The sequence below is a fragment of the Berghia stephanieae genome, chromosome 7 (genome assembly GCF_034508935.2).
Source record: "Berghia stephanieae isolate SIO BIC M18660-M18661 chromosome 7, UCSD_Bste_1.3, whole genome shotgun sequence".
Lineage (NCBI taxonomy): Eukaryota > Metazoa > Mollusca > Gastropoda > Nudibranchia > Aeolidiidae > Berghia > Berghia stephanieae.
Window position 1 is genome coordinate 43,902,041 of NC_088366.1, and position 25,000 is coordinate 43,927,040.

The window sequence follows — 25,000 nt, forward strand, 5'->3', positions numbered from 1 at the left end:
TCATCATCATCATCGTCATCATCATCATCATCATCACCATCATCATCATCATCATCATCATCCATCATCATCATCAGCAGCAGCAGCATCATCATTATCATCGTCATCATCATCATCATCATCATCATCATCATCATCATCATCATCATCATCATCATCACATTCATCATCATTATCATCGTCATCAACACCATCGTCATCATCATCATCATCATCATCATCATCATCATCATTACATCATCATCATCATCATCATCATCATCATCATCATCATCATCATCATCAGCAGCAGCAGCATCATCATTATCATCGTCATCAACACCATCGTCATCATCATCATCATCATCATCATCATCATCATCATCATCATCATCATCATCATCATCATCATTGTCATCGTCGTCGTCATCGTCATCGTCATCATCATTATTATCATCTTATTTTTCTCTTCTTTCTCTTCTTCTCTTTCTCCATTTTCCTCCTTTTCTTTTTCTTCTGGCCAGTCCACGTCGCTTGACTTTTCTTCCAGGGTGAGTTGTATACAGTATCCCCGAACAACTGGCATCCCAAGATTGGATCAAATAATCTCGGTAAAAATAAACAAACCAACAAAACCCACATTAAAAAAAAAGAAAATAAAAGATTAGAATATTAAAAAAACAAAACAAACAAACATAACCAAAAACGACAATTTTTAAAAACACAACAAAATGAAACAAAACTAACAAATAAACAAACAAAACAAAACAACAACAAAAAGTAGAATAATAAAAGAAAAGGATAAATGAAGCGGAAAACCCCCAACAAAAACACTTGTTTTCACAGCTTTGTTCAAACAGGGACTCGAGAATCGACTTCACAAATTGCTTTGAAGGTACGGTTGTCATTTATCGGAAATCCCCGGAGGCTAGCGTCGCCAATGCGCCAACAAGCCATCTCTATGGTATTAAGTAACTACGTTGAATTTTATACGCTAACAAAACAATTTTTTTATAATTTTGGCCAGAAAACTCTCCCTTCAAAATTCCTTTAAGATGACTGTCGTCTTGTCAAAAACTCTCAAAATTGGGACAATGTGAGCCTCATCTTGTCAGCATAAACTCTCAAACCTAGAACTTAAAAATCCCAGGTTTGAGAGTTTTGACGAGTATGGAAGTCCGAGGTTTGAGAGTTTTTGGTAATATGGAAGTCCCAGGCTTGAGAGTTTTTGACAAGCATTTAAGCCCCAGGTTTGAAAGTTTTTGACAAGCATTTAAGTCCCAGGTTTGAAAGTTTTTGACAAGCATTTAAGTCCCAGGTTTGAGTTTTTATGCAGTATGGAAGTCCCAGGTTTGAGAGTTTTTGGCAGTATGGAAGTCCCAGGTGTGAGAGTTTTTGATAGAAATCCCAGATTTGAGAGTCTTGGCAAGTTGAGTGTTGGTCATTCGAAGGCCAAAAAATATACCTAAAAATATGCATTTAAGAGTATGGCAGGTTGGCCGTCGTACGCTGATAAAACACCCGTCTTCATTGTACCAGATTTTTGTCTTACTTATTTTTAAAATTTATCTCATATAAATTATGATGACTTGTCAAACGATGTCCGGATAGAGGATTGCTCGAAATTGTAACAATAATCCTCCTGATTCGAAAGGGGTTGTAATTCAAATACAAAACTCGTGTCTTCAATCAACCGGCAAGCGCCATCTTTATTCTTCTTTTTCTTTATTCTTGAGCGAAAATAACCGAGGGACGTAACTCCAAAAACATGACAACAAAGGTCTAAAAGTAGAACGAAATTTCTCTCTCTCTCTCTCTCTCTCTCTCTCTCTCTCTCTCTCTCTCTCTCTCTCTCTCTCTCTTTCTTTCTCTCTCTCTCTCTCTGTCTCTCTCTGTCTCAAGTAATTATTTTCTACAGGTATGTTTATTTTGCCTCTTGGAGTTAAACGGCGCGAGCGACAATTTTAGCTATCTGATAGGAAGATGATAGAATGATAGTAATAATAATAATAAAGTTTATTTGTATCGCGCCCAATCCCGTTGTCAAAACAGTTCTAGGTGCACAAAATTGTAGAACATCAATAAAAACATTTTTGTACACACACCCATTTATACAAGTGCGCGCGCGCACACACACACACGCACACCCTCACAAAGACATGCACATTCACCAAAACGTGCATATGCATACAGAGATGAAAAATATATGTTAACATGAATTATTGAATAAAATCATATCACGACATTAAAAAATAATGGCGTGAATCTCCCCTTTTTTTCTGTATAGAATGGCAGCTGTATAGAATAGACAAAAGACATAAATCTATCTAAACCTCTGTAGTAAACTCAAAACAAAAAGGAATTTGGTTCAACAGAGACCAAAACGGATTTTAAGAGCCTTAAGGTAGCTACTCTGAAACCATCCAAAAGTTCGACACCGAAACAGCAACAAGATCACCGCCAAAAATGTAATAGTCCCCCGATAGTTAAATTGATAGTTAGTTCGTTCGTCTTACAATCAAACGGACCGGAATTGATCCTAAGGGTAGTCAACATTTTTTCTGACCACCCACCCACCCATGTCCACCAAAGATCTGTTAGATCATGCAGAAAGTATGTTGTCAAGTTCTAGCATCCTATCAAAAAGATAGCAAGCAATTGCCTTTGTCTGTTTAATGCTATAGACACCTGTATTAAATCTGAAAATCCTTGGGCATTATGGCGTTGATGGACTGCATTTCTATTTTCAACCTGAAAGTTCTGAGAAAGCAAAAACCTTTGAAAACATGTTTAATTCCAGTCTCGGGTTTGAAATATTTTGCCAAGTTGAGCTGTATTGTTAATCGATCGATTTATAAGCTGTGTTGTTAATTGATCGATAGTTGAAGTAAAACTTTTCTTGCCAAAAATGAAAATGAGGCGTTATTACAGGCCAGTGCCTCGCGATGCCGGCCCAACGGTTTGCCCGGCTCCCCTGATAAAAATCATATTTGGCACTAAATTAATAGCCAAGGGGCAAAAACTCAGAAACTAATTTTAAAAATGAGTTATTCAACTGGAAAAAAATGCAAAGATCCTCCATCAGAATATCGTGAATCTCCCTCACAGTATCCGCTTGTAATTATCCTTTTTCTTTCTTTCTTTCTTTTTTTTTAAATAAATGTCATTGTAATGAAAAGCCCAAAACAAAAGAAATAAAAAATCTCAATCAAAACACAGAACTAACAAAAAAAAAAAAAAAAAAAAAAAAAGAAAAAGAAAAAAAAAAAAAAAGAACACAACAATACAATGGCTTACTGTCTGATGAAAGCGGTAGGAGAAGATAAAAAAAAGATAAATTGTTCTCAGCTTAGACAGCTTCAAAGTTCAAAGTCCAAAATCTGTATATTTCTATGTCTGAAACATTTCAAAATAAACATTTTTTATGCATGTTACCCGTCGTCTCCATTCGGTATTATATCGGGGTGAATTCAATGAAAATCATGAAGTTTGAAGCGGATTATCTTTACCTGACCAGGGTGGACAAAAACAAAAACAACAACAACAACAACAAACAACAACAACAACAACAACAACAACAACAACAACAAAAGCCGTACATATATTTATTTTCAGAGTATCTACGACAGAATAGTAATGTTTTGATTTTTTTTAAATGTTGATGGTCGACGGATCAAACCTCTGAAGTCCTGATTTTCACGATCGGCGGATCAAAACTCTGAACAGAGGTCTGATCCGCTCAAAAGTAAACAAAACATGGTGCACGAAGCTCGTATGTATGTAGACTTCAGAGTGTTGATCCGCCGATCGTTAAAATCGAGACTTCAGAGGTTTGATCCGCCGACCGTCGATATGTGACCCACCGTCTCCAAGTGGTATTATGTAGGGATGAACTAATTGAGCTTTTGCGTAATATCCACTAAATGTGCTCAACGCGCTTTACAAGGGGTCCCTGGTCAACAGCAACATTTAACATTTAGGACGGGACATAACGCCTGTTAGGCGATGTTACAATTTTTTCGGACAGAGACAACGCTGTTAACGGTCAGGTACTAATTTTACAACCGAGTACGGTGAGAGAATGTGAGTGAAGAGCCTTCTCCAAGGACTCAACTTAGCGCCGAGCGAGGCTCGAACCCAGGACCTTCCGATCGGAAGCAATAGGTGCTGGAAAGTGAATGGACACAATAATATATGAAACTCATGGTTAATTTCTATTCTTTACAGTATAGATAGATAGTTCGAAGATGACGTCGCTCAGGTCTTTGTTATTGTTTTTTGTCATCCGCGTTTATGAGTAATGCTCACTGAACTGTATTATCCTGACTATAAACGTTCATGGATACATACAGTTTTGTGTGTTGTTCCGTTTTACTTCCGGATGGCAATGTTATGAGCTTCTTAGCCAAGCGCATACTATCTATATAACATAATATTATGTACATAGGCCTACATACATTTCTTACCTTGTAAAAGACCTCAAGTTAGCATTGCTTATCATTCAATTAATAATTAATATATAATTGTGAATACGCGGATCAGGGCCCGATTTAACCCAACAAAATTGATGCTGTGCGTTTAGGTCAAATACCCACAGCACCCGCTAGCCGGAAATAACGTATCGACACACGGAAGTTTGTCAGTGTGACCATAAACGTTTCTAGTCTCATTGATATATTAATGAGAACTAATCATTAAAATGGCTGTCCAAAAACAATAACAAAGAGCTGAGTGACATTGATTTTTTAAAAATTGAGCTTTTATAGATAGAATGCGCCGCTAGGCCAAGGAGTTCACAACATTGCCATCCGGAAGTATAACGGACCAACACACAAACTCTGTGTAACCATGAACTTTTATAGTCTGGTTAATATAGTTTAGTGAGAACAACTCACAAACGCGGATGGCAAAAACAATAACAAAGGCCTGAGTGACGTCATCTGCATACTATCTATAAAGTGCAATATCCACTAAACTTGCTCAAAGCGCATTACAAAAGGGTCCCTGACCAACAGCAACACGTAACATAATATTATAGAACGAAACATGACGCCTGTTTGGCGATATTACAAATATTTCCGACAGAGACAACGCTGTTAACGCTGACAATGGCCAGGTACTCATTTTACACCTGGGTACGGTGAGAGAAAATGAGTCAAGGGTCTTTTCCAAGGACTCAACCATGCGCCGAGCGAAGCTTGAACCCGGGACCTTCTGATCTGAAAGCGAGTGTCATAACACAAGACCACATTAGTCACGACTTCTGTACTGTTTGGAGACAATGGGTCACAAATATCGACCGAACTACTCAATGTTGATTCTTTTAATAACGATTCTGGGGAAAATAAATACGGCCCGACAGCATTTACATCTTTTTCTACTGAAAGGGTAACACGAGACTATTGGGGATTCGTGAAACGTGATCACAAGTCATTTCTAAATATAGACAATTGTTGTTGGTCGGAGAAAAATAATGTTTATAGTCATGGCTTTGCATGCAAAATAATGGAGACAGTCGTGGTAAAATGGAAAATAAAAAACAAGAATCAAAAACAAATAAACAAACGAAAAAAATTAATAAAACAAAAAAGTCCAAAACGATACAAAACAAACAAAAACAAAAAAACAAACAAAAAACCCCAACAAAATAAAACAAAAAAAAAAAACAAACAAAAAAGACGACACAGCCTCAAATATAGGAGAAAAATAAAATAAAACGAAAAACAAACAATCAAACAAAAACATCTGCAGTGCAGCGACGCAAAGTTAACAATAATAATAATAATTATTATTTTTATCATCATCATTATTATTATTATTATTATTATTATTATATTATATTATTATTATTATTATTATTATTATTATTATTATTATTATTATTATTATTATTATTATTATTATCAATATTATTATCGTTATTAGAAGGAAACGTTTTCTGACCAGAAAATGAAATCAATTTATTTGTTTTGCCATTCGTACGCCAGAATAACAAAGTATCCCTCCACTCCATCCGTTCAGACAACATCCAAAACCCATTCCAATCCAATAATGTACGCATCAAATTTTGGCCGCTGACCAAATCATACCAATACTACCACTCTCTTGAATAACTGTCCAGACATTCTCTGAGCAGAAAAAAGGCAAACAAAAAAACCCCCAAAAAACAACAAAACAAACAAACAAAAAATAAACAAACAACAAAACAAAACAAACACAAACACACAAAAAAACGAAATAAATCTACATTAAAAAGGAAAAAAAGACAGAAAAAAAAAACAAACAAATAAAAAAAATAAATAACACACACAAAATCAGAACAAATAAAAAAAAAAAAAAGAAAAAGAAACCAATCAAAATAAACAAATAAAAAAACAAAACAATTTTCGAACTTTGGCCAGAAAACTTTCAATTTTCAATTATGATATATCGATTATTTCAATGATATACATATCGATGAAAACGACCTCCAAGCCTGTCAAAAGCTCTGAAAAATTCTCGCTTCTTTGAGCCGTCAGGTCAAAGCTATTCATGTGAATTTGTTAAGGGCTAATGTCAATCGATCAATATTTGAAAATAAATTTTTTCTGGCCAAATGCAGTTTTGGGGTTCTTTAGGGAAATAGAGAAACAATGGATATTATTATCCTGTCTGTCTGAGTGCGATGGCTAGTTAAATGGAGAGGGGATGGGAGGGAAGGGGTGGCGGGGGGACGGCAAAAACTCTAAATCTGGACTAGCTGATCATCGGGTTTGATTGTAAATTGTTTGTGGTTGAAGAGGCTTTAGCTTTGGTTTGATATTTTCATTATCATCGTGTTCATCTTTATTTTCATCCTCCTCCTCTACCCCTCCTCCTCCCGACCATCATCATCATCATCATCATCATCATCATCATCATCATCATCATCATCATCATCATCATCATCATCATCACCATCATCATCATTGTCATCGCCGTCGCCATCATTGTCGTCGTCGTCATCGTTGTTGTTATTATCGTTGTTTCTGATATCCCTATGTCCCATTAACCCAGTAAAAGTGCTTATATATTTTTCTCCGCCCGTGGTGTAGTTTGTAACAATGCCAGAAAAAAAAACCAGTAAAAAAGTACATGACCAATTCCCCCCCCCCCCCCCACTAAAAAAACAAACCAAAAACATCTTAAAATATTAGGTGATGTGTAATAAAATATGGGGAGGGGGTGGTGGGTAAGTTGGTAAAAATAGTGTGAAAAAGTATTGCCGAGCCACAACGCAGAACGAAACCTACTTAGTCTAAGTCACTGCCAGTCAGTGTACCCCAAAATAGCAGTACTCACTCACTCCATCCTTTCCATTCCTGCTGATATTTGAGGCGATGCAAGGGATCTCTACCAGGTCATATCAGTTGCTGTTCTTGGGCCACCTCGATGGACAGACCCTCTTTGCTTTAGGTCCCTCTTCAAGGTATGTCTCTAGGTCTCCTTGAGGCGGCTTCGCTTCTTCTTGCCGAGGGGTGTCCATCTCAGAGCCTCCCTTGTCAGTGCTTCGGCGGGATTACGACAGACATGCCACAACCGTTGTCATCTTCTCCTTTTAATGAGACTATCCGGAGACTCTACCTCCGCTCTTGTTCTCGGGTCTTCATTTGAGATTGTATTATTCGGCCAGGAGATCTTGAAGATTTGTCATAAACATGTGTTTTGGTTGCCTCAAGTTTTTGGATGATATTTTATGTGGTCTTCCAAAATATCACTACAGTACATATGGCATCCCACTATGATATTAGGACGCCTACAAGATGCGACGCTATAGACACATTTTCAGGGGCGTAGCTATATTGGTCGATTTGGTGCCCGGCACCGTTCCATCTTTTTAAAATGAATGGATTACAGTATTTCAAAAAATAATAATAAAACTGAGAAATGTTACATTCCGCCTCTTACTTATTTGAGTAAATCTTTTCTTTAATTTTTTACCTTTCTTTTGTATTTACAAATATAGCATGTTTCAAGTCATTTTCTTCCGATCCTGGCGCCACCTTATACTGTGAGCATGCCACGCCACTGCACATTTTTATGATATGTTTAGGCCCTCGTCTAATTTTTGTCCAGCGTCTTATAAGTTTGGCTAAGCGTTCAAGTTCAGTGAGACTTTTGTTTCCATCCTTCGTGAAAATAGGGTCATCTGGATTGACTGAGCCTCACTTGGTGAGGGCCAGTTGAGTACGATTAGGCTTCATTTCCATTCAAGGAGTTGCCCAAGGTATCTTAAGCGTCTCAAAAGGAGGGTCTCTCCAAAATAGACAATTAAAAATTATGACCCATGGCCCCAAAACGATATTATGTCGAGCGGTGAAAGTGCTGCAAAATCAATTTTAGGTCTAAAAATATGTGATTTAAGATGAGTTTATGTGTTTTATAGCTGTAAAGGTTGCTGTTTGAAGCTCGGAAAAAATAGATAACAATAATAAAATGGAAATGAAACTAGATTGTAGAAAGACAGATGATGTGGACATGAATTTATCTATTTTTGCCCAGTTTATCAACAAAACAAGGTGACAGAGATACTAAAGGCATATGAAAGAGGAGAGGATAACACAAACTGAAGAAAGAGAATTTGTTAAAGCAAGAAGCTAAAAATCCATATTTCTTTTCATTCATTAATAAAATATTGTAAAGCACTTTTCGTCAACTGTTTCATGCCGATATAATACAAGTTATTAGGCGTGGGTCACAAATGATAGGCCTACCTTTTGTACGTCCACCCGGCACCACTGGTTTATCAATTTCCGAATAGCAGAGGCATCGTCTGTTTGGACAGCTGCCCATACGCCAGGCTGAAATACATAAAATATATAGAATAAAAAAAGAAAATATTCCATACAATGATAACAATAAATTCACTATCTATTGTAATCTTGGAATAATAATACATGGAAGGTAAGCGGCTTCGTTCGCGCAGTCGCAAAGTTGATGCCAGTGGGCGGAGCTTAGCCGCCATATTGAAAAGCCCAAGAAACGATTGTTTATCATAGAAACTATAGACTTGAGTGATGGTAATCATCTTGTGTTGCCGATTAAAACACTCACTTACTAAGGGAATTTAGTCATTATGATGTTGTAAAATACCTTGCAAAGGCTATGTTAATTAAATTATTTTCTTCGTTCAATTCTGAAGCCAAAGCACTATCACTACGCACGGTTCGATTTGCTTTGCTTGTTGGTTATGACATGAATATAAGGAAAAAAGGAGGAGTATGAGTATGAGTAAACACTTGTAAAATATCAAGCAACCGCACAGAAAGTAATGGAAGTGCAAGCTCGAATTAAAGATATCGAAAAATAAGAAGTGGATCCGGTCGGAATCGAACCTGCGTGCACGAGACGGCATATTTCGCTTGGCCAAGAAGAGAGAACAACAAGTAGACCATTCGGTCATCCGCTACCAATCTTTACTTGTTACTGGTCACAGTGACTCAGTTGGTTAGAACGTTGGCTTCGTAACCAGGAGGTCTGGGATTCGGTTCCCGGCCGCGTCATACTCCTCAAAAGCAGAAAACCCCACATGAACCCAACCACAACCGAGCTATTTCGGTCAAGGACAAGTGCCGAAAGCAGACGTTACAAAAGATAAGGGGATAAAAGTAGAAGAAAGCATACATCTCCTGCAAGAATGCAGGAGGCCCTCCCAACCACCCGCCACTTTTAGCTGACTCTTACAGCACAAAGTTTCGGGGTAGGAATCACATTTAAAACCAGGCCACCACTACACGACCACAATTCTTAATCCTTTCACAGCTAGATTAGATTTCACGTCAAATATGAGTCGATCCTGTACAGTTTTCATCACAGATTAGTCTAAAGCGCGCTCGAGTCGCATCACATGGACTATTTCTAGATGAAACTGCATAAGTCAGTCATGTATAGACAAACGTACGTTAGGTTTTGGTTCGGTTCAACTCAAACCTAGCCATGAAAGGGTTAATGGTGACAACTTAAAATGTGGACGTACCACTGCAGCTATAGCAGTAATAGAGTAAGCTACCCAATTGCTGCTGGGTGGACAGGGGGAACCGGATAAAAATTCTGGCTGCAAAGGGACTCGAACCCGAGACCTTTGGCGTGACAGTCCAATGCTCTACCAACTGAACTAACGGGAGCCCCGCTACTAGAGCTATGAATTACCATAATTCATCAAAAATTAAGTCACAAAATGCTATTTACATTTTATATTTATTTGTGTAAATTGACCAAAAAAAAGACATTATTACACAAAATATCATGGTCACACAAAAAGATTCATTGTTTGATCATAATTCATTAAGATTTCAAAATAAAACAAAAATCCCAGCAATTTCATTACTAGTTCATCATTAATATGTAGTTATTACAGAATTCCGTCATGGCGAGACTGGATTTTACGTCATTCATCATTCAATCCTCTACAGTTCAGAAATTAGCCCCTATGATGCGACTCGAGCCCTCCGAGTGCTCGAGGTGAAAGTTGTAGCGGATGAAATGATGTTTGACGTGAAATCCAGCCTAGCCGGGAAAGGGTTATACACAAACATTTTTGCCTCTTTAAAAAAATCACACAAGTTAATAATGACATTGTTACTGCCCTGTAAATAAAATGAATTTGTTAAGAACTTGACGGCTTTTACACATTAGCTTCTTTTTCAATTGTTCACTGTACAGTTTACCAGCATAGAAATACCTGACCTGAATATATTTCTCAGCTATTGCTTTTAGTAGAAGAATCAAATGATTCTCAGTCCCCTCATGATCAAACATATGAGAATGAAATAATGTAGAAAAAACGGGTTTATTGACGAAAGACTTCATCATGAAGTTCATGATGCTTAGCAAAAGCTTATGGCAATCATATCGATTGAAATGAAAATGATCTTGACCTACAGTTGCAACATATATTCTGAAATGCTTTTCAGAAAGTAAACGGACATCAATAACTCCACTAGAAGGAATTTGCAACCCCCCTTTGTTCTTAACATCCACTGATCATTGCGATTCGGATTTCCACCGATGAGTGAATCACCGAACTATGGCGTAAGAAAGATGTTTTGGTCTACCCAATATGGCGGAAGCGGCCAACGGTTGGCTTCAGTATCATGACGTCATCCTCCTTCCATCTATTTTTATTCCAAGATTGTAATACAGTATATAATAATTATAGTCACGCAGTTAGATCGTCCAGTACTATGACGTCATACCAAGTTCGTTGGGTATGGCAAGGTTACTAAAATAATGATGATGATGATTTTGTTGATGGTAGTAGTGGTTGTGTGAAAAATGATAATAGTTAACAAAATCGGTTGCAATAACAATGATAAAGTTGCGATACTGCTACTACTACTACTACTACTACTACTACTACTACTACTACTACTACTACTACTACTACTACTACTACTACTACTACTACTACTACTACTACTACTACTAACACTACTACTATACTATTAGTCCTCCTCCTCATCCTCCTCCTCATCCTCCTCCTCCTCCTCCTCCTACTACTACTACTACTACTACTACTACTACTACTACTACTACTACTACTACAACAACTACTACTACGAACATACTACTACTACTGCTATACTACTACTACTACTGACTGCTACTACTACTACTACTACTACTACTACTACATACTACTACTACTACTACTACTACTATACTACTACTACTACTACTACTACTACTACTACTACTACTACTACTACTACTACTACACTATACTATAAAAATAATAATAATAATAATAATAATAATAATAATAATAATAATAATAATAATAATTATGATGATGATGATGATGATGATGATGATGATGATGATGATGATGGTGATGATGATGATGATGATGCTGACGATGATGATGATAATGATATAATTATTATTATTATCATTATTATTATTATTATTATCATTATTATTATTATTATTATTATATTATTATCATTATTATTATTACTATTATTATTATTATTATTATTATTATTATTATTATTATTATTACGATGGTGATGACGTCGCCGACGACAACAACGACAAATGAATTATCTGTGAATCGCATCAAAATAGTTTTTAAAAAACTATAAATGAGCTGATTTACTAATTAATTGATTTTGTATCTTGCACGAATCCAAAGATAGATCGGATACACTTAAAAATACGTCGTTAGAGGGAGTAGGATAAAAATAAAGAGGTGAGTTGTATGGACGCTAGCCACTCTGAAAGCAATGAGCCATTTCGGACTCTTAAAAGCATTTGTACCGTTTTCAGACAAAACGCCTTTATTTTTACAATTTGGCCATACAATTTTTACTTCATAAATCCATCGATCAAGAACACAAAATCACTGGCCTTCTTTATGGATATATTACAAATTTCTACAAGTCTATGTATAAGAACATTTGATAATTTGGGGTCAATTTAATCAACCGATATATTATGAACTTATAGTTTTCTGGCCAAAATGTAAAAAAGACGTTTTGTTAGCACACAGCAGCAGATCTCACCCCGTGTTCATTTCCGAATCTTCTAATTTGGTTATCGGATGTTGGCGTGGGATGAAGAAAGCCCTGATATTCCGTGATAAATGTGATGAATGTTCGGCGAACTGCTGTGTGCTCACTTAAAAACAACTATTCTAGTTGCTTCCAACAGCAAAATAACATTTTAAAAAACAGTTAAGTAAGAGAGTTTTTAATTTACGAATTGTTAGATTGATATGGCCTACTATGACTTGTCATAGAGTCTTAAAGCTTGGACTGTAAACATTAGAATTTGAAGTCCTATGTTAAAGACGTCTTGATACGTTTAGATGTCTTATGTCGTTTTTTGATGAAAATGACCAAAAGGACGTTTAAACGTTATGTATCTGAAAGGTATTTGCGTGTCTGGGGTGATACAGGGAAGATAAAAAGAGTTGTGGTTTTTAATTTTTAATTCATGACAGGTAATTGAAATGTAAAGTTAAAAAATAGATAATTAAATATTTAATAACGTTGTAACAAAAACAAAAAAAACCCAGAAATAATAGAAATTGAAAAGACCAAAGATGATTGGAAAAATGCCAGGAATCTTGGTAACTTGATCAACGAGAAAGAAGACATTAAAATAAGGAAACTCCTAGCATAAAACGCCTTTCGCGATCTAGTTATTAAATATCTGGCTTAGGGAAGACTTCATTAGTGAATGCAAAAGAATACGCCTTTACGAAGGCCTTGTTCTACCATGACAGCTCTACAACTGTGGTACATGGGGATTAACGAACACGAATTTAGACAGTCTAGACGCTACACACAGAAAACAACTCCGTCGAGTCATGGGTGTGAAATGGCCAGACAAGGTTAGTAACCAAGATCTCTACGACCGTTGCAGAGTAGGCCCTGTTAGTGATAGAATAAAACGACAAGGATGGAAACGTCTTAGCCGCATAACATACCGACCCAGACAGCAATGAAGGAATACCTCAATGCCGGGAAGAAATACCGCGGACGAACACCAACGTCTCTACCAACAACACTAAATGACGACTAGCAGACATATCTACCCTCGTCTGCTCCAATCAGCACCAGGAGAATTTGTATCTTTACAGCTACAAAAAACTATTCCATCAAAACTAAAGACGGAACATGATCTGCTCGCTCGTAAAACGTTGGCGCAAGACAGGGATACGTGGAAAAATGTAACAAAATGAATCTAAGCAGAGACATGCTGACAACAGCACAAATATTCACGGCAAGCGTCCTTGAGACTGCGTAGCCTAGATAGATCTCAATTCAATAACGTTATTAAGATTGTAGGATGAGATTGAATGAATTGGACACGGCAGCTTGGGAAAGTTGGGGGCCAGAGATGGGTGGGGGGGGGGGGGGGGGGGGGGGGGGGGGTGGTGGGGGGGGGGGGTTGAAGCGGTAGATAAATAAGTAGAAACGGCCACCGTTGGAATCGATTCACAAAACATATGAGCTTTTATTTCTATACCGCATTTCCATGGATTCATTTATATTTGTTACCCACGCAATGGAGCCAAATTATCATTTTATATTATACAATTTGTATGTCAGGCGTCCTTTTTTTCTATTAACGCTGACAAAATCCGTCACTGTTTATAAATTAACTCTTTCATAACTTGTTCCCGTAGTAATAGAAATAGTAGTAGTAGTAGTAGTAGTAGTAGTAGTAGTAGTAGTAGTAGTAGTAGTAGTAGTAGTAGTAGTAGTAGTAGTAGTGGTAGTGATGGTAGTAGTGGTAGTATTAGTAAATGTAATATTATTATTATTATTATTATTATTATTATTATTATTATTATTATTATTATTATTATTATTATTATTATTATTATTATTATTATTATTATTATTATTATTTATTATTATATATTATTATTATTATATATTATTATTATTATTATTATTATTATGATGATGATGATGATGAATGATGATGATGATGATGATATTATTATTATTATTATTATTATTATTATTAGTAGTAGTAGTAGTAGTAGTAGTAGTAGTAGTAGTAGTAGTAGTAGTAGTAGTAGTAGTAGTAGTAGTAGTAGCAGTATAAATAGTAGCAGTAATATCAGTAAAAGAAGTAGCAGTAGTTGTACCAATTCTAAAAATTACTTACAACCACCACCAACCACCAACAACCACCAGCACACCACCACCAACCACCACCAACCACCAGCACACCACCACCAACCACCACCAACCACCACCAACCACCACCAACCACCAGCACACCACCACCAACCACCACCAACCACCAGCACACCACCACCACCCACCAGCACACCACCACCAACCACCACCAACCACCACCAACCACCACCAACCACCACCAACCACCAGCACACCACCACCAACCACCACCAACCACCAGCACACCACCACCAACCACCACCAACCACCACCAACCACCACCAACCACCACCAACCACCACCAACCACCAGCACACCACCACCAACCACCACCAACTACCAGCACACGACCACCAACCACCACCAACCACCAGCACACCACCACCAACCACCACCAACCACCACCAACCACCACCTCTACCAGCACACCACCACCAACCACCACCAACCACCACCAACCACCACCAACCACTACCACCACCACCAACCACCACCAACCACCACCAACAACCACCAACCACCACCAACCACCACCAACCACCACCAACCACCACCAACCACCAGCACACCACCACCAACCACCAGCACACCACCACCAACCACCACCAACCACCACCAACCACCAGCACACCACCACCAACCACCACCAACCACCACCACCACCACCAACCACCACCAACCACCACCACACCACACCACCACAACCACCACCAACCACCAACCAACACACCACCAACCACCACCAACCACCACCAACCACCACCAACCACCACACACCACCACCAACCACCACCAACCACCACCAACCACCACCAACCACCACCAACCACCACCAACCACCACCACCACCAACCACCACCAACCACCACCAACCACCACCAACCACCAACCACCAGCACCAACCACCACCAACCACACCAACCACCACCAACCACCACCAACCACCACCAACCACCACACACCACCACACACACCACCAACCACCACCAACCACCACAACCACCACACACCACCACCAACCACCACTAACCACCAACACAGCACACCACACACAACCACACACCAACACCAGACACACCAACCACCACCAACCACCAACCACCAGCACCACCTCCGTATCTTTTCTACTCACCACGTATTTCTGGAAGACGTCCTTGATGTCAATGGGAATGGTGTCTAATGACGTCACTAAATCAAAGGGCACCGCTCCATCCTGAGAAAAGAGATAAATAAATAAATTAATTAAAGTGTAAACAATACAATATCTACTAAATGCGCTCAAATTGCTTTACAAGGGGTAAGTGCCAACAGCAACACTTAACATATCTAAAGATGTGAATAAGAGTGTATGAAAGTTGCCAGACAAAGCAAGATAGTAAATTACAAGAAAAATAATCATCCCAAAAAAATCAGTCAACCTCGACTGGGGATCGAACCTCAGACCTTCTAATTACCGTAATCTCGACCTCTCGTGTTCAATGGTTGTGTTATGCGATGCAAGCGAAGGTTTACAGCGTAAAACTGTGTGAAGAATATAGGAATTAAAATTTTCCCAACTATAGGGGAGCGAGGACGAGAGACGCATGCGCACAACCAACATGACGTTCTCTCTCTAATAACTTTTCCGCCGGTGACGTCACAAACTATGGGTGACGTCCAATCAAGGGACGCTACTCTTCCGCTAATCTCATTCCCTATTCAAATTCGTAACGGAAAAAAGCGGAGCTGTCTTGAAAATGCATATTCTCTAAAGGCTTTCTCACGAGTATAGGGTAACCATTCTTTGAAATAGATTATAATATTGTATAAAGTTATGATGACATAATGGATAGATTGAATGATCAATAACTAAAATTGGCAGGTGAAGAATGAAGAGACGAAAAAAACCTATATTATATATTAACAAAAAGTGAAATAATGAATGGTATAACTGCCGTAGTCTGAAATAATCATGTTTTAAAAAAAAAAACACTTTTGGCCAGGAAATTCGCGTTTCAAATACCGTTGGATTTAAATGACCCCCATCTTGTCAAAACTTCAAAGAAAGTCTTCAGGGAAGTCCCAGGTTTGAGAGTTTTTAACAAGATGAGGTTCGTTTTTAATGCATCAATATTTCAAGGACGAGTGTGTGTTTTTTTTCTTTCGGAGTACAGCAGATAAGATAATGAAAGGAACAGACAAATAGGACATAAATTGTGAAAGGAAAATGGACATTCATATGTCTAGCGCGCCTAGAGCCTGGTGAAATCGGGCTAAGGCGTAATACAAATGCCAAATATAATATGTCTAACCATCTATTTTCATGATGTAACGTATTGCGTAATGCACCTTTTGTTTAAAGTATTACATCAAATGTATTGTGTAACGCAATGCCTAACGTATTGTTTCTAGAGTTGATCACTTCAAAATGAGATCAACGGCTTAACTACAAATCAAAGTCAATTAATTGCCAAGTAAGTGAAAAAAAAAAAAAAACTTATTCATTGTTCCTTGAGCTTTATTACTCGACACCATGGCGTCATGCTCGACATCCATTGCTCACTGTTATCACTAGCGCTCACTATCACCTCCACTACAATAACCATAATCAGCACTTCAGCTAGCATAATCACCACTATTACCGCCAATTTCACCACCACCACCACTACCACTACCATCGCCGCCGCCGCCGCCGCCACCATCATCATCATCACCACCACCACCACCACCACCACCACCACCACCACCATCATCATCATCATCATCATCATATTAGTAAAACCATCACAATCACCATCACCATCACTACGACAACCACCACCACCACCACCATCATCATATACAAACAGAAACGAAAATTAAAAAAAGAAAAACAAGACCAAACACAAAACAAAACATCACATTTTAAAATACCTTATTTGCCAGATAAGCATCGGCGTTGCATCTCAACATGGCTTCGACAATCTGGCAACTTGGTGTCTCCGTTCTAATGTAATTCATCAGGGGCGTGTTTCCGTTCTGGTCAAGAAAAAAAAAAGACCCAAACAAACAAGGTAACAATAAATAATAAATACGTGATGAAAACCTACTAGACAAATGACAATTGTCACATGGGGAATGTCTGGCAGCAAATTGTTTCCAAATCCAGCCATACACTGAGAAAACAACACGTTATATCTTTTTTTTTCTTTTTTTTTTTTGGCCAGATATCGTTTACTACAAATATCGATGAGTTTTGATGACTATCAGTATCTTCTGGCCGAATACAATCTCAAATGAGGACCTAGGAACTAAATTATTTTTAATTGAGCTTTTATATAGCGGAATTATCCTCTAAACGTGCTCAAACCTGGCTAACAGCAACACTTAACTTTTAGGACAGGACATGAGTCCTGTTTGGCGATATTACAATTTTTTCGGACAGAGACAACGTTGTTAACTGTCAGGTACTCATTTTACACCTGAGTACAGTGAGAGAATGTGAATAAAGAGCCTTTTCCAAGGACTCAACTATGCGCCAGGACCTTCCGATCCGAAAGCCCGTGTCATACCACAAGACCACATAGCCGCACAAAGAACTAGAGCAGAGGTGGAGTCTATGGAGGGCCTCATTAAGGAGAAGGTGGCAGTGATTGGGGTATATTTATCGCAGACCTGCCGAAACAATGACTTACAAAGAAAGCTCTCCAAGGAAAGAGGAAGCGAGGCCGCCTCTAGGAGACCTGGAGACGTACTGTGGAGAAGGACCTAAAGCAGAGAGGTATGTCCCTCGAGGTGGCACCGAGAACAGCAGCTGACAGGACCAGGTGGAGATCCCTTGCATCACGGAAAGTGATGTCCCAGGTTTGAGAGTTTTTGCCAAGATGAGACACTCGTTTAAATTGATCGATATTTTGAAGGATGAGTTTTCCGGCCAAATGTTTAAATACGAGTTGTTGTATTTCCCCCAGAGTTGACTGGTTAACCCTCTCCTTACCAGACATTTTCATGATTTTCCCCAAAACTTCAAGCCCAACTAACACAAAAATAGGGAATGAGATTAGCGGAAGAGTAGCGTCCCTTGATTGGACGTCACCTTACAGAGAGAACGTTTTTGCGCATGCGTCTCTCTCGTCCTTGTTTTCGGTGAAGTGTCTCATGCCGCTTTCACCGGAAGCGAGGACGAGAGACGCATGCGCACAACCAACATGACGCTCTCTATCTAATAACTTTTCCGCCGGTGACGTCCAATCAAGGGACGCTACTCTTCCGCTAATCTCATTCCCTATAGATTTTTTATCACTCAAACACAATAGCAGTAAGTTCTTGCGATAAATAATTTCTTCAGTAAATCGTGCTTTGCAACACACTGTTCATTTTCTTTAAATTTTCTGATGTACAAGAGAAGTTTGAATAATAAAAACTGTTGGTTGTATCGTAACGAATGTGACGATTTTCCTGCAGTTGGTAAGGAGAGGGCTAAAAGTTTTGACAAGCCAAAGGTCGATAAACTGAAAACAACGAGGAATTCAATGGAAGAAGTGATGAAAAATAACAAAATTGGGGTGAATCACAATTGGGTAAAATATAAATATTCACCAGCTATTTTCTTTCAATTATACGTTGGTGATTTGTAAATTTGCTTTAAACTCAAGAAACACACAATTTCCTGGAGCTACATATAAACTAAATCAGATATTTCATGATAAGATATAATTATGAATATTATGTCATATAGCCGAAGGCATTAACACAAAAAATCTTTTCTAGCAAATATCAGAATTCAATAAATTGCGCGAAGACAGAATTTTTGACATGTGCATCTATCTATTTAGAATGAAAAAAATGAATCTAAACTATTGTAAAGAACCATTATATATATTTAAATTGAAAGTGGGAGGCAAGAGATTTAGATCTATGCTGGTAGAATACTCGTTTCAAAGGCAAAGTAATCGTAATCGGTGCCGTGAATGTAGCCAAGGTTTTTTTTTAAATTCCAGCCCTAAGACTCCCACCATTGATAATAAGGACTGTTAGCCCCAGCACGAAATGATTTAGTATAGATAGTTCGAAGATGACGTCGCTCAGGTCTTGTTATTGTATTTTGCCATCCGCGTTTATGAATAATGCTCACTGAACTGTATTAACCCGACTATAAACGTTCATGGATACACACAGTTTTGTGTGTTGGTCCGTTATACTTCCGGATGGCAATGCTATGAGCTTCTTAGCCAAATCCAAAAGATAACGAACGATAATTGCCACTGTCCGTAGAACTAGACAGAAACCAGAATAAACTCCTCCTCCTCCTCCTCCTCCTCCTCCTCCTCCTCCTCCTCCTCGGGTGTCCTTAGTAGTCGAGCATGCGTTACATCCACCCCCCCCCCTCCCACTCCACAAGAGGATAATTTCGTAGATGTTTTACATTGATACACCATTACTGTATTTTCAATTCTACAACATTACACAGGGCTCCGATTGGCTTGTCAATGTTTACCATACGTGACAAGGCTGAGTTGGTCTAACTATACCGACGATATCGGAGAAAACACTTTTTTCCCTTTTCGAATTTAGACAAGATCAGAAACATTTTACTTCAAATGACCTTAAAATTGTCAGAAAAAAAAAAAAATCTCAAATCTAAGATTTTTAGGTGCTGTGTTTGAGGTTGTTTGTATGTTTGTTTGGTTTGGGTTGTTTTGTTTTGTTTTTGCGGCAAGTTGAGGTTCATTTCTGAAGTAAAAATTTTGTGAAAATAAATACAATTTTTTTTTGTCAATGGAGGACAGTATATCAAACAAGACAATCTGTATAATATTAAACGTCACAAGACTTGCCAATAACTGTTTGGCAAAATTATAAACATTTTTTCTGGGGTTTGTCTTTTTTTTCAATTCTTAATTTTGTAAAAAAAAAAAAAAATTGGGGTCTAGCCCTAATATTCTGTTTTTTTTCGTTTTGGTTTCTTTTTTTCACGTCAAGTCTTGAAATTCATTTACATTCCGGAATGTAATGAAAAACAACATGAAAATTTAACAAAAGGAAAAGAAAAACAACACACAAAACAAAACAATAAAAAGGACAAAAAAAACCCCAAACAAAACAAAACAAAAAACAAATAAAAAAACAAAATTATAACAACAAAATGTAAAGAAAAACACCCCCAAACAAAAAAAATAAATAAAAAAAAAATAAAAAAAATAGAAGAAATAAATGAAAAAAAACGTAAAGTAATATATAACAAAATTTTTAAAAAACATGTTTAAAAAACGCTACAAAAACGAGCTTGTACAACAACAAGAACAACACAACTTTAAGTACGTATGCAATTAAATAAAATCATATTAAATAGTCCGTATTATTTGAAAGAACCTTTTTGCGCAGATTTTTTAAAAATCGCCACCCTGATCCCACGGAAAAAGCCTTAATCTTCACCAGAACCTCCTCCTCTCCTCCTCCTCCTCCTCCTCCTCCTCCTCCTTCTTCTTCTTCTTCTTCTTCTTCTTCTTCTCCTCCTCCTCCTCCTCCTCCTCCACTACTCCTCCTCCTCCTTCTCCTCCTTCTCCTCCTCCTCCTCCTCCTCCTCCTCCTCCTCCCTCTTTTCTTAGCTTACAGTGGCCAAAACCAGAAGAGATATAGAGCCAGAGTTCATCCCAAATTCTATGGGTATAAAACGGATAAAAACTGAGTATCCTCTGGATAGGACGTTGGTCTTCTTCCACCTAAAATAAGTACCAGTGTTCCTCAAAGCGCTTGACAAAGGGTCCATGACCAACATCAAAACAAAACATGGAGAACGAGACATGGTCCCTGTAAGGCGATATTACCATTTTTTTTTCGACAAAGACAACGCTGTTATCGGTCATGTACTCATTTTACACCTGAGTACGGTGAGAGAATGAAAGTAAAGAGTCTTTTCCAAGGACTCAGCTATGCGCCGAGCGAGGCTGGAGCCCAGGACCTTCCGATCCGAAAGCGAGTGTCATATAACCTTGACAACATAACCGCAGATTTGAGAGTTCTTGCCGAGATGAGGGCCATTTAAATCGATCGATATTTGAAGGACAAGTTTTCTGGCCAAATCTTTAAATACGCGTCTTTATGGAGTACTGTACTGCAGCAGTTAACTGGTTAACCTGTAAAGCATAGCCAAACTAACCAATTCTGCCATACTCTGGAAAAACCCATATTTTAAAATTTGGCTAGAAAACTCGTCCTTCAAATATAGATCGATTTAAATGACCCTCATCTTGGCAAAAACTCTCAAACCTGGGACTTCACGAAGTTAATTTTAAAATATGGGTTTTTCCAGAGTACGGCAGAATTGTCGACACAGACAATGGTCAAATAATGACCGTAGGTAAGATTGCTAATTCTGTAATCTCCAAGTCTTGATAGAGGACGTGCCGATCTCTGATTGTAGTGAGTCCCTTATTCAAACATCGTCAGATCTTGGTCATGATTCCCCATGGGGCATTTGTGTGTGTGTGTGTGTGTGTGTGTGTGTGTGTGTGTGCGTGCGTGTGTGTGTGTGTATTAAAAAATTGATATTGATTCTACATTTCAGTATAACTTCAAGTGTTTTTTACAACTCATGAGAACCAGGTTCAATAAAGGAATCAGATGACTGCAGGAGTGACTGCAAAACTTTTTTTTGACGGTGGGGGGTGGGTGGTGGATGGGGAGGGGGATCAACATGATCGAGTGTATAACAACAAAAAAAAAACAAACACAAAGACAAAACAAAAAACAAACAAAAAGAAACCCCCCCAAAAAAAAAACAAAAGCAACTTGAACAACACTCCGGTCCGAAGACGATTGTCATTCCATATGACCATTGGGCATTGTGCATGGGGCGTTGGGCGTTATGAATGGGATATTGGGCATTGGGCATTAATCATTGGACATTGGGCATTGTGCATGGGGCGTTGGGCGTTATGAATGGGATATTGGGCATTGGGCATTGCAGTTCCACCCATGAGAGCCAGGTTTGAGCCACATTCTCGGTTTCTCGATCGTTCCCAAGCGCAATAAACTTAGTCTCCATTGCTCACTTTGCAGTGCTACGTGGTCTTGTGGTATGACACACAGCGTCGACCAGATCCCCGTCTCAAGTTAAATGGAGAGATTTTATTTCATCATCCTTGTGTTATTTTACAAATTCATATTATATTATTGATCTTAAAAAAAAACAAAGCAACAAAAGTTACTTTAATTTTTTTTTATTTCTTAAAGCTTTCTTTCTGAGATTCATTGTTAAATATGTCATCATATTAAAGAATAAAAAAAAACAAAAACAAACAAACAAACAAACAATAAATGAACAAACAAACAAACAAACAACAACAACAACAACAACAACAAACGCTTTCTTGCTCTCGGCAGTAATTGGCGCACATCAAACATATCGTGGTGATCATAACAAATTAATATGACAAGTCTTAAACCAGCAGTGTATCGGAGACCATTCACGATTCTTCCGCCAAGGAAATCTCGCCTCACAACTCTCACGTCAAGGAACGAGAGCTCATTGTGTTTAGCCGTCAAGATAATATTTACAGTTGGTTGGTTAGGCGAGAACTACGGAAAAAAAACAGACGTGAACATGTTATATGCAGTATTTCAACAGCAAACGTCTAAACTTTCGTGTTTTTTGGTGGTTTTTTTTTGTGTGTGTGTTCTTTTAACGAATTGACTGCCGTAATCTGGAAAAAAATTTGTATTTAAAAACTTGGTCAGAAAACTCACCCTTCAAATATCGCTCGATTTAAATCATCCTCATCTTAGCAATAAAAAAAACTATCCTGGGACTTCGAAAATCGATCGATAATTGAAAGACGTGTTTTCTGAACAATTTTTTAAAGTACGAGTTTTTCCAGAGAACGGTCGTTAACTGGAAATCGGTAAATATATTTTTTTTTGACATTCACTTCACTCCGAGTTGATATTTTGAGGTCTTCATAATACGCGTCATCAGTCATGACGTCACTCCCCTCGTAACTTCCCTCGTAACTAAGTAACTGGCTCTAAACTATCGGAACAATGACGGACACCCTCATTAAATATTTCTCCGACGAGCATTAAAGTGTATCCAGAGAAGAAAAACAATATATATTTGATCAAGTTTTGACTTTTATACATTCTGATCACATGACATATGTGACCCTACGCCTCGAAGTTGTATTTAGTCGGGATTTGGAAAACGAAGAAAACGGGTTTTAAAGTGGAAATGGTCAAAATGATCAAATTTCAGTTTTTGGTTGTTTCATAAACTACAATCATTTTTCTAAATGAAAACATAATAATTCAACATAAGTATTGACGATAAGTTATATATATTTAAAGTTTTAAAAAGCAACTATCAGTGAAACATTCAAAACAAGAGTTGACTTTCTCTCAGAGAGCCACCATTTCCAAGGCTTAGTAATATTAAGTCTTTTAAATAAATAAATAAAAATAAAATTCCCTTTATTCATCCCATGGGGAAATTTGTCTTTAGGGTCTAGTCCAAGGGAAGACTGGAATAACCCAGGCGGCAGCCGCAGAACAGCGCCGCAAAGTGAGCTAGGGCGAGGTGACTTGCTCAAGGCCACACAACGCAGCGGCGGGTGATTGAACTCGGTACCTTTCGGGTAGGAAGCAAAGACCGTACCGCTGAGCCACGCTGCCCCATAAGTCTTTTCCTCCACCAATAAGATGTAAGATACCACAGCAAAGGGAGTGTCCGTATCTATCTCAGAGTAAGCATGACTGTTTCCACAATTTCATGGTTCAACCAATAATGAACTTTAAAAACTGTAAACAAGTCTAGGTTTTTCCTTGACAACTTTCCAAATGAATGATTCTGATTGGTCAACGCTCATCACATGCGCCTGTTGACCATTAAAATGCCCGGGCGGTGTGTCATGACGTCAGCATGCGTGTGTTACATATGTGTGTGTTTGTGCATTTCGATACACACCAAGTGCTATTATTTCTTTGTCTAGCTGCATTGGTTAATGATCGAGGTGAGGGTCCTTTGTCCCTCTTTCTTTATTCATGATTGCCTAATCTTACATTTACAGAGATTGTTGTAGGATAAACATTTCATATTAAGCAGAATAGTACAAAGGGCATGAAAAAAGGTAAATGTATGGATAGACAAAGAGAAAGAGAGGCAGACCTATTAATGGATAAATATATAGGTATTATATATATATATATATATATATATATATATATATATATTATATATATATATATATATATAGATAGATGAAAAGGAGAGAGAGACCAACAGAGAGAGAGAGAGGGAGAGAGACACAGAGAGAGAGAGACAGACACACACACACAGGGAGAGAGAGAGAGACACAGAGAGAGAGAGAGAGAGAGAGAGAGAGATGTCCGTTTTATCGTGCTTTCTT

The 25,000-nt window shown here is 38.1% G+C and overlaps 1 protein-coding gene across 1 annotated transcript in view; it reads right to left on the reverse strand.

Annotated features, from left to right (window-relative positions):
- The window catches only part of LOC144977316 (uncharacterized), a 251,385-nt gene that overhangs the window by 18,240 nt on the left and 208,145 nt on the right, over positions 1-25,000 (reverse strand). The window contains exons 4-6 of the mRNA XM_078922389.1: positions 17,532-17,636; positions 15,772-15,852; positions 8,712-8,798 (exon numbers count right to left, since the gene is read on the reverse strand). Coding sequence (XP_078778515.1) covers positions 8,712-8,798; positions 15,772-15,852; positions 17,532-17,636 — 273 coding nt within the window. The remainder of the gene's footprint in view (positions 1-8,711; positions 8,799-15,771; positions 15,853-17,531; positions 17,637-25,000) is intronic.